This window comes from Leopardus geoffroyi, chromosome A2 (genome assembly GCF_018350155.1).
Source record: "Leopardus geoffroyi isolate Oge1 chromosome A2, O.geoffroyi_Oge1_pat1.0, whole genome shotgun sequence".
In the NCBI taxonomy this organism is placed as follows: Eukaryota; Metazoa; Chordata; class Mammalia; order Carnivora; family Felidae; genus Leopardus; species Leopardus geoffroyi.
The window spans coordinates 4,523,723-4,534,207 of NC_059331.1; the positions used below are offsets into that span (position 1 = coordinate 4,523,723).

General features: G+C 51.3%; 1 protein-coding gene across 2 annotated transcripts in view; it reads left to right on the forward strand.

The window, feature by feature from the left end:
• The window catches only part of LOC123605183 (long-chain-fatty-acid--CoA ligase ACSBG2-like), a 32,237-nt gene extending 24,071 nt beyond the window's left edge, over window positions 1–8,166 (forward strand). Inside the window, exons 9-15 of one of the 2 annotated variants that reach the window (XM_045491709.1) lie at window positions 474–655; window positions 817–1,056; window positions 3,398–3,618; window positions 5,893–6,032; window positions 6,181–6,427; window positions 7,718–7,826; window positions 8,015–8,166. In XM_045491709.1, coding sequence (XP_045347665.1) covers window positions 474–655; window positions 817–1,056; window positions 3,398–3,618; window positions 5,893–6,032; window positions 6,181–6,427; window positions 7,718–7,791 — 1,104 coding nt within the window. In that variant the 3' untranslated portion in view covers window positions 7,792–7,826; window positions 8,015–8,166. The remainder of the gene's footprint in view (window positions 1–473; window positions 656–816; window positions 1,057–3,397; window positions 3,619–5,892; window positions 6,033–6,180; window positions 6,428–7,717; window positions 7,827–8,014) is intronic. The other variant, XM_045491710.1, reaches the window with a different exon arrangement.
• Window positions 8,167–10,485: the final 2,319 nt, after the last annotated feature.

Here is a 10,485-nt window from a genome sequence, read left to right on the forward strand (position 1 = left end):
CCTGTTTTAGAATACATTGCAAAATCAAATAGTATTTCTTCCAATTCTGTTCTTCTCTTCCAAAACTGCTTTGGTCGTTCTAGGTCCTCTGCATTTCCATGTAAATTTTTAAGGTTGGCTTATCTATCTGTGTGGAAAAACCTGCCTGGATTTTGACAGGGATTGCACTGAACCCGTAAATCTAATCGGGAAAGAGTCTTACATCCTTAGTAACAGTTGTGCAAAATTCTACTCCAAGCTTGGGTCAGGTGTGGGTTGGTTGGTTGGTTTTTACCAGTCTGTGGGCTCCACCAAATCCCTAGAGAGCGTGCGAAATCTGATTGGCTACCGGCCAGCCAATGAGTTGGGGAGCTCACCCTGGGCCAACCAGCAAAGAGAAAGTACTCCTGGGCTGAGCTGGATGGCTGGGGAGAGATGGACATGTGGGTTCCATGCGAGGAGCAGGTGGGCTAGATCAGCTCGGTCTCTTGCAGGGCACCTTGATCAATACTCTGCAGGAGGTAAAGCCTACTGCCTTCCTGGGGGTGCCCCGAATCTGGGAGAAGATGCAGGAGAGGATAAAGGAAACCGGCGCCAAATTCTCAAGCCTGAGGAAGAAGGTGTTTTCATGGGCAAGAGTTATTGGCTTCAAGATCCATACAAAAGGGATGTTGGGGTAGGTGCAGGGTCCGGTGGGGCCAGGCCGGGAGAGGGCAGGGGGTGAAGGGGCTCAGCCTTCTCCAGCTGGCTCCCCACCCACTCCCATTTGGTTGTCCATGACTGTTGACCCGTTCTTGGCATTCTTTTTTTTTTTTTTTTTGTCCTTGGCACTCTTAGTCACAGGACACATGATACTCCCATAAGCTACCGCGTGTCGAAGGCCCTTGTGTTCAGCAAAGTCAAGAGCGCCCTTGGCCTTGATCGCTGCCACTCTTTTATCAGCGGAGCCACACCCCTCAACCAACAGACCGCTGAGTTCTTCCTAAGCCTGGACATACCCATAGGCGAGATGTACGGTATGAGTGAAAGCTCGGGGCCCCACACCACATCCAGCCGGGAGAGCTACAGGATTCAAAGGTACTGGCCTCCTGGGCAGACCCCCAGCCCTCCAGCAACATGGGGGGTTAAAGGTGGGAGGGTAGGCAAGCCACTGAGCTAAGATGAACCCTGGCCTGAGTGTCCAGAATGGCCCCTGCTCTCCAGCCTCCAAGCCCTACATCCTCATGACCAAGGAAGCCCCCATGTGCCAGAGAGCCCACAGACAAGGACTCTTAGAATGTTCCGGGGTCTCCCCCACTGTAATTTGTGAGTTCTGCCTGCAGACAGCCCTCCCAGGCTCACTCACCCGCCTCAGGTTCACCTCCTGAGACCTCAGGACCCTTCATCTCTGCCATGCTCCCCCCCAAACACGTCCATGGGCCCCCATGGCTTCCTCCCAAGCTCAGCTGGTCCCAGGCTGCAGGAGTAGACCCAAGGACACTGAAACAGGAGGAACACCGAAGACGAGTTCTCTTTGGGTCTGACAGTCACAGGAGCTCCCAGCATCTCTCTCTGACCCCTCGCTGCCGTCACATCACAAGTCCAGCTTGCCTTTCACGCTTGGCCAGGTTCCAACCGCCTCTGAACTTGGCAGAAAGTAAGCTCAATCTTCCCGATCTGGCGAAACCATCGCTGCCTTTTACTTTTACCCTGTGGGGGAGCTCTGCACCTCAACGTCCCCATCCCCACTCCGAAGTCCCACCTGAGGCCTCTGTTTGGTGTAACCCCCATGCCCACTGCAGTTTCTCCAAAACCAAAGGGCAGCCCTTCCCTAAAGAGAAGGCACCAGAGGAAAGGTGCAAGTCCCGGCCTCCATCTTTAAATAAATGAGGAATACAGGCCCTCGTCCCCAAACTCAGAAGGCATAAAACGACACGGTGAAAAGCTCCCTCCCGCCCACCCCAAATCTCCAGTCTGCGATGTGAGTTTGCCACGGCCACCATAACTAAGTCCCACAGACTCAAGCAAGGGAAACGTTTTCTTACAACTCCAGAGAACAGACGTCCAAGGTCAAGGCGTGGGCAGGCTGGCTCATTCTGAGGGTGACGGAGAATCTGCCCCAGGCCCTCCCCTGGCGTCTGGGGTGGGGCTTGGGGCTTGCTGGCCACCTCTGGCGTTCCAGGGCTTACAGACGCATCACCCGCATCCCCGCCTTAATCTTCACATGGCTCCCCCCACATGCGTGTCTGAAGGAGAAACCTCCCCTTTCTAGAAAGACACCAGACTGGCTGGATTGGGGGCCACCCTACTCCAGTAGGACCTCGTCTTAATGTAACTAATTACACTGGCAGTGACCCTACTTCCAAACACGGTCACGTTGTGAGATGCTGGGGGCTTGTGCCGCAACCTGTAGGGGGAGTGACGGGCACGATTCAGCCCCTAACGCCCTCCCGAGGGCAAAACCACCACAGCATTTCCTTTGAGTTAACCTCTGCATAAGCAGTGACGGGACGTATCTACTTCTATCCCAAACCAAAGTATTTTCCACGTGACAATGAACCCAAAACTCGTCTTCTCTCAACTGCTAGTCGCTCTCTGGAGCTTGGGAACCAAATGAAGCCAGATAACCCGGTGTCCTTCACTGTCTGGGTCTGTCATACAAACACCCAGTCTTGACTCACCACCCATGCTCAGCAACCCAATGGATCTGGCAGGTGAGAGATTCTTACCCGGTAGAGAATGTTCCCCTATCCGAGCACACAGCTGCCCCGTCTTCAGCAGTCGCGTGGTATCCCGCTGGGGGCACGTACCCTCATTTACTCAACAGGGCCTTTTGTTGCTGGGATTCTTACAGCTTTTTCTCCATCTTTCATCACCACAAACGACGTTGAAGCAAGCGCTTTGTATACGTACCATATATTGCGCTAAAAAAAAAAAAAAAAGGTATCTCAACACAACTTTTCATTTACATTCCTTTTGTTATGAGTGAGGTTGAAAAAAAAATCTTTGCATATATTTATTTTTTTAATTTTTTTTTCAACGTTTATTTATTTTTGGGACAGAGAGAGACAGAGCATGAACGGGGGAGGGGCAGAGAGAGAGGGAGACACAGAATCGGAAACAGGCTCCAGGCTCTGAGCCATCAGCTCAGAGCCCGACACGGGGCTCGAACTCACGGACCGCGAGATCGTGACCTGGCTGAAGTCGGACGTTTAACCGACTGCGCCACCCAGGCGCCCCAGCTTTGCATATATTTAAAATCCACTTGTATTTCTTCTCCTCGGAACTCTCTACACCCACCAGGTCCCCGAGAGGGTGAGACAGCAGATCCCGCGTGGGTCAGCTGAGCGGCGTTTGGAGCCTGGGATGCAGACCCGGGCTGACCTGGGTGGGTGACCCGGTCTCTCTGTGCCCTGATTTCCCCCCTCCCATCCCCCAGCAGCTGTGGCAAAGTCATGGATGGATGTAAGAACATGCTGTACCAGAAGAACAAGGACAGCATAGGGGAGATCTGCATCTGGGGCCGGCACGTCTTCATGGGCTATCTGGATATGGAAGATAGGACCATGGAGATCATTGACGACGAAGGCTGGTTACACACCGGGGACCTGGGCTACACAGACAACCAGGGCTTCCTCTACATCACCGGCCGCATCAAAGGTACTGGGGCTGGCCCCACAGGGGCTTCCTGTAGGCAGGCCGACCCTGAACCCTCACCGGCAAAGGCTCCCAGCCCCCCACCTTACCCGGGGGAGGGCCCCCACAGAGGTACAGTGACAACCCCTCTGCAGATTTCAGTTCTTCCCTGGCGCCCAGCATTTGGCCCCGGAAAGAAGGGTCCTGGGGGAGACACCCATGCTAGCTCTGAGATCGACATAATTGTAAGAATTCAGTGAGGATGAACGGAAACTGCTGTGGAGCAGGGATAAGCCAGCTCTTCCTGATAAGGGCCTGAGAGCAAATAGTCTTTGGATCTGAGGGACGGAGAGCTGTGTCAGAGCTGCTCAACTCGGCCACTGGGGTACGAAGGCAGCCATGGGCAACATGTAGACAAACAGACGTGGCCATGTCATAGAATCCTCACGCGTCACAAATATTATGCTTTGAGTTTCCTTGCAACCGGTTAAAAGTATAAAAAACCAGGGGCACCTGGGTGGCTCAGTCGGTCGAGTATCTGACTCTTGGTTTCAGGTCATGATCCCCAGGGTCGTGGGATTGAGCCCTGCTTAAAATTCCCACCCACCCTCCCCCGTGCTTCTCCCCCACTTGTGTGCGCTTCTGCATGCTCCCTCTCAAAAAATAAATAAAATAAAATAACATAACATAAAAAATAAAATAAAATATAAAATAAAATAAAAAATTAAATTAAATTAAATTAAAAAATAAAATAAATAAAATAAAATAAATAAAATAAAATAAAAAATAAAATATAAAATAAAATAAAATAAAAATTAAATTAAATTAAAAAAATAAAATAAAATAAATAAAGTAAATAAAATAAATAAAATAAAATAAAATAAAAAATAAAATAAAATATAAAATAAAATAAGATAAAAATTAAATTAAATTAAAAAAATAAAATAAAATAAAATAAATAAAACAAAATAAAATAAATAAAACAAAATAAAAATAAATAAAACAAAACAAAAATAAATAAAAACCATTTTTAGCTCGTGGTCAGACAAAAACATGGAAGGTTGGACTGGACTCACAGTCTATAGTTTGCCAACCTCTGATGTTGAGAGAGCATTTGACAGTGAGCCTGACACAGGCAGTTAACTATTCAATAAGTGGGCTATGTTAGCATCATTTCCATGATAAGCAACAGAAAACCCTTCTTATATACGTTTGAGTGACAAAGAGAAACTATTGGCACAAAAATGGAAAAGTCCAAAAAGGTCTCACTTCAGGCTTGGCTGGATCCAGGTGCTGAAACAACATCACAAGGAATTGGCATTATCCTTCCCTTACTGAGCTGTCCTTGGTGTTGGGGTCCTTCTGGAAGAGGCTTTTCCCATTTGGTGACAAGATGGCCGCCAGCAGTCAAGGCTGACCCTAACCCTAAGGGACAGCAAAAGTCTTAGGTCTGACTCTCACTGGATCCCATTTGGAAATGAATCGCTGTAGAGAATGGAATACACCGACTGGTCAGACCTGGTCACGTGCTCATCCTAGCAGTCCTGGCCCAAACCACAAGCGTGCACAATGGAGAAGAGTCCCCTATGGAAACAGCAGGGCTGGTTACCCGGAAGACGAGTCACGGGCAAACACCAGCACAGGTGTCCGTCACACAATCATATTATTACTACTGCCGTAACAACCTCGGTGCGGACAGCTGAAAGATAAGACAGATCTTGGGTGGGTGGGACAGGACGCAGCCGGCATCCTTGGATGAAACAGCAAGGGGGGAACATAGCCGGGGCGGGAGGAGGAGCTCCTGGAGAATGTGAGTGGCTGGGAGGAAAAGTGACGCAGTTCTCTTAAGGTCTGCCCAAGTTAGGGATGCCACCTAAGGACTTAGGTTTTTGGGGGTTGCCAAGTGGTAGAAAAATCAGGAGACAGAGACACGGGGCACAGCCAGAAGCATGTCACTGGCTTCCAAGCAAGACACATTGGAGGGCTTGGATCAGGGTACAGAGAACCAAGAAACTGGCAATGGATTAATACGGCGCTGTCCAAGTGTCCTGTGCACAGGACTCGGACATTTGCTGGGAATTTCAAGGAGGCGAGGGAACAGGAGCAGAGTGACGCTGGGTCTGTGGGCTAGAGAAGGGCATGGTGGGAGTCCCGGCCCTGGGCAGAGGTCCTCCTCTGCTTCTGGGGTTTTCTAAGAGGGTGGTCATCTGTGCCAGCATCCGTCCCCTCTGATCCTCGAGGGGGCGGGGCTTTTGTACGGTCTCTGTTGAAACCTCACCGAGCCATGCTTCGTTCCAGAAATCCTCACCACAGCCGGCGGTGAGAACGTGGCCCCTACTCCCATTGAGAACATGGTTAAAGAGAAGATTCCCATAATCAGTCATGCCATGTTAGTGGGAGACAAGGCAAACTTTCTAAGCATCCTGCTGACACTGAAGGTAACGTGGGTTTGCTGTCCTGGGGGGGCTCTGCCCCAGGGTCCGGAGGGTGCACCCCTGTGGGTCCAAGGTCCGCTTCCTGGTCCGCAGGGGTGGCCAGGAAGCGTGTGCGGTCACTGGGTGTGGTGACGAGGGTCTCCTGGGGCAGTGTAAGATGGACGGGATAACTGGAGAGCCACTGGACGAGCTAAGCTCGGAGGCCATCAACTTCTGCCGGAAACTGGGAAGCCACGTGTCCACCATCTCTGAGATTTTGGAGCTGCAGGACCCCCTGGTCTACAAGGCCATCCAGGAGGGCATAGATGCCGTGAATGAGGAAGCCATCTCCAATGCACAGAGGATCCAGAAGTGGGCCATCCTGGAGAAGGACTTTTCTGTCCCCAGTGGAGAGCTGGGTGAGCAGTCTGGGGAGCAGGTGGTCTTTGGCCCTTGGAGGCTGGTCCCTGGCTAGTGTCCAGGACCACACGGGCTCTAAGGAGATGTGTCCTTTTCTGGGGGTCAGAGGGTCCACCTCCAGCTCACTGGTGTCCCAGATCCTCCCCCCGCCCCCCCGCCCACCCGCCCCCCCCCCCCCCCACACACACAAGGTCCCTTCTACCCAGGGCAGCATGTCTCTCACTCTAGGAATAAAAGCCAAACTCATTATGACTCTGCATGACCCTTCTATTGACCTCTCCCTTTTCACTTACCCTACCCCAACTGCACAGGTCTCCCTGCTGTTCCCACAACTCCCCAGGCAAATTTTGCCTCAGGGCCTTTGCACCTGCTGTGCCCACTGCCTAGAATGCCCTTCCCCCTCAATTCTTTGGCTCCTTCTCATTGTCCAGGTCTCACCTACAGGTCTCACCTTACAGCACACTTCCTCAGAGAGGCCTCCTCTGGCCATCCTAGCTAACGTGACTCACTGACACCCTTCATAGGGCACGCCTCCTACACTGCCGCCATCTTGTCCCTGTAACACATCATCATCTGGAGTTACCCCATGTATTGGCTGATTTTGGTCTGTCTGCCCCCTGCATCCTGCCCTCTCCAGGATGGGCAGAAGTCTTGCCTCCTACCAATGTCCTTTCTGGGGCTTGCTCTCAGCACTCAGCTGTAGTCTGATGGCATGGACAGCAAAGAGTTAGAGTGACGGCAAACACACAGCCTCCAACAACTTGGGTTCAAATCCTGTCCCTCGAGGGGGCACTTGTCCCTCCAAGCCTTGGTCCTTTCAACTACGAGTTGAAAATGCAGCCCTCATGGGGCTGCTCAGGACACGGCTGGGGAAGCCTGAACCCCACAGTGACCCAGAGCCTACGAGCAGCCTGGGCTGTGGATCAGACCACTCCCAAATTCATGCCTTGCCCCTGCCGGGCACATGCTGGGCCACCTCAGAGCTACTGGCCCTGAGACGGTTTCCTCACCTGGAAGATGAGGGGGCGGTGCACCCCCTTTGCTGGGTTCGCCGTCCACATTAGGCACAGAGCTCAGCGTGCTGTGCACCTGCCAGCCCATAGAGTCCTCACTGCAGCCCAAGGCGAGGGAGAGTTCATCACTCCCCACACTGAAGGTGGAGGGAACACACCCAGGAAGTCGATGGGAGAGCCAGCCCCCAACACGGGGACCCTGCTGCCCCCCCCCACCAGGACATGTGGCCTTTTATTTCATCCCCACATTGGAACTGGTTTCTCCTTTCTCGATAGGTCCGACGACAAAGGTTAGGAGACATTTTGTGGCCCAGAAATACAAAAGACTAATTGAAAGCTTCTACTACTGACCTCTCTGGCGGAGCAGCTCTCGGCTGTCCCAACGGTGAGACTGGCTTGGCTGGGCTGGGCTGGGCCAATGGAGGTGGTCTCCCCTGTGTGGCAGGCGGGGCTGTGGGCGGGGCTGCAGAGGCCACGCGCGCGCGCGCACACACACACACACACACACACACACACACACGCATGGCTCCCAGGGGCCCTGGCTCTGGCCTCAACTCATGCTTTCTCTAGCAGGGTCATGGCGAGCTGTGCACACTCCTTGGCTGGCTGCCAAGGCTGTTAGCTGTTCCTCCTGCCTTTTCTACTCGTCTCAGAGAAGGAGCGGAGCAATCTTCCCATCCAGGACCAGGTCTTGCTGTTAAAATGCTCAAATGTTTCGTAGCTCATGTGGAGGAGGCCTTTTGTTAGGAACGTTCGTGGGGGGAGAGTGCTACTTGCCAGGAGCCCCAGGAATGATGCATGTTGGCCCATCGCAAATGGTAAGGGATGGGGTCTTGAAAAACTCCCACCTACCAACCCCTGTCCTCTCCCCAAGTCTCATCCACAGGAGCTCCCATGACACCAAGGGTCCCTGATAGGTTTGTGGGAACCCAGCTAGATGCAACAGCAGATGGACGGCACAACAAATTCTCAGTTGTCCTAAAAGCCACTGGTAGACTTTTCATGTTCAAATCATCGCCTGCTGATGCCCCCAGCCAGCTCACCTGTAGCAGCCTGCCGGGGCTTCTGCAACCAGGAACCCTGCAAGGTACCGGCTGGGTTGGCTTGTTCTGAGGCTGGTCTCTGTGTCCACGTTTCCCTTTTTCACAAGGACACTGGTCATCCTGGATCGGGGCCCACCCTAATGACCTCATTTTAGCTTGATCACCTCTGTAAAGACTCTATCCTCAAATACAGTCACATTCTGAGGTCCTGGGGGTTAGGGCTTCCACAGATGAATTGGGACGGGGCGGGGGATGGGGGAGGCAGGCATAATTCGGCCCATCACACCTTTTCTTCATTGCTGTCTGGCCTCACTCTTCCACACCTTCGTCTGCCAAAGTCTCATGGGCGAGCCCAACAGTTAAACAAAACATGTGTATCATTCCGCATCTTTTGCAAGACTTCCAACTGCACCTTGCAGTTGGGTAGAAGACCACCTGACACTGACATGGGGGTGGGAGATGGACCCTTTACACCTGTGCTGACCAAGATGGCAGCCACTCAAATTGAGATGTGCCATAAGTCCAAACATAGACTGGATTTGACAGCTGGGTATGAAATAGAGAATACAAAATACCTCATTAATATTTTAAAATATTGACTACATGTTGAAATGATACTATTTTAGACATACTGGGTGACAAAAATATATTACTTCAGTTAATTTCACCTATTACATTTTTACATGTGGCTACCAGAAAAAAAATTTTTTTTATTTTTTTAATGTTTATTTTTAAGACACAGAGCATGAGTGGGGGAGGGGCAGAGAGAGAGAGACACACACACAGAATCCAAAGCAGGCTCCAGGCTCTGAGCTTGTCAGCACTAGAGCCCGACGTGGGGCTCGAACTCACGAAGCATGAGATCATGACCTGAGCTGAAGTCGGATGCTTAACTGACTGAGCCACCAGGGTGCTCTGAAGATTTTTAATTACATAGGTGGCTTACATGATATTTCTCATGGACAGCACTGCTCTAAAGTTCACTGGAGAGGGATTCAATTGTTTTTCTAACTTATAAACTAATACATTCATTCAGGAATATTTTCATCCTATGGTAACTGTGGGATCTCAGAGAATAAGCACACAGATTTCAAGTCTCTCCAGGTAATAACTTATCCTTCCTCTCCCTCCAGCTTCCAACAGGAAGATCCCTCTGGGTAGGGGCTTTTTCTCCTGTTTTTAAGAAGCCCAGATTCCCCATGGGTCAGTCTGTTGAACAGGTGCCCCCTCAGGGACCTGCCATGCCTTTTGAAGGAATATATTGGATCATCATAGATCTCTGAATTCCTGTGAACCTTCAAGGCATGATCCCAGGGAAGCTTATGGGGAAGTCTATAAAGAACCTCTCGGGGCACCTGCATGGCTCAGTTGGTTGAGTGTTCGATGTCAGCCCAGGTTGTGATCCTGTGCTTCATGGGTTTGAGCCCCATGTCGGGCTCTGTGCTGACAGCTCGGAGCCTGGAGCCTGCTTCGGATCCTGTGTCTCCCACTCTCTCTGCCCCTCCCCCACTCTGTCTCTCTGTCTCCCCAAAATAAATAAACATTAAAAAAAATAAAAAACAAAAAGAACTTCTCACCTTGTGGGTTCCAATTCGAGATTCGAGTTTTTTCTCCCCAGAGGGCTGAGGCATCAGAAAGAAAAACCTTCACAAGTCTATGGCCATACCACCCTGAACACGCTTGATCTCATCTGATCTCAGAAGCTGCGCAGGGTCAGGCCTGGTTAGTACTCGGATGGGAGGAAAGCCTTCGCACGTCTGAGGAAGTGGGTCCCCAAACCAACTCATCTTCCTAGAAGCAACCTGGAAACTCTTCCAATAAGTTCTGATAATAAAGCACTTCAGCATCCCACGTCCCGATTTGGGGCCAGATTCAAACATTTTGTCCTTTGTTGAGAAGTTCAGACTCTGAAATCAGTTCTGAGTTCAAATTCTGACTAGCTATGTGAGTTCAACCTTCTGAGTCTGGAGGGGGTGGGGCTCTGTAATCCTCCCCCCCCCC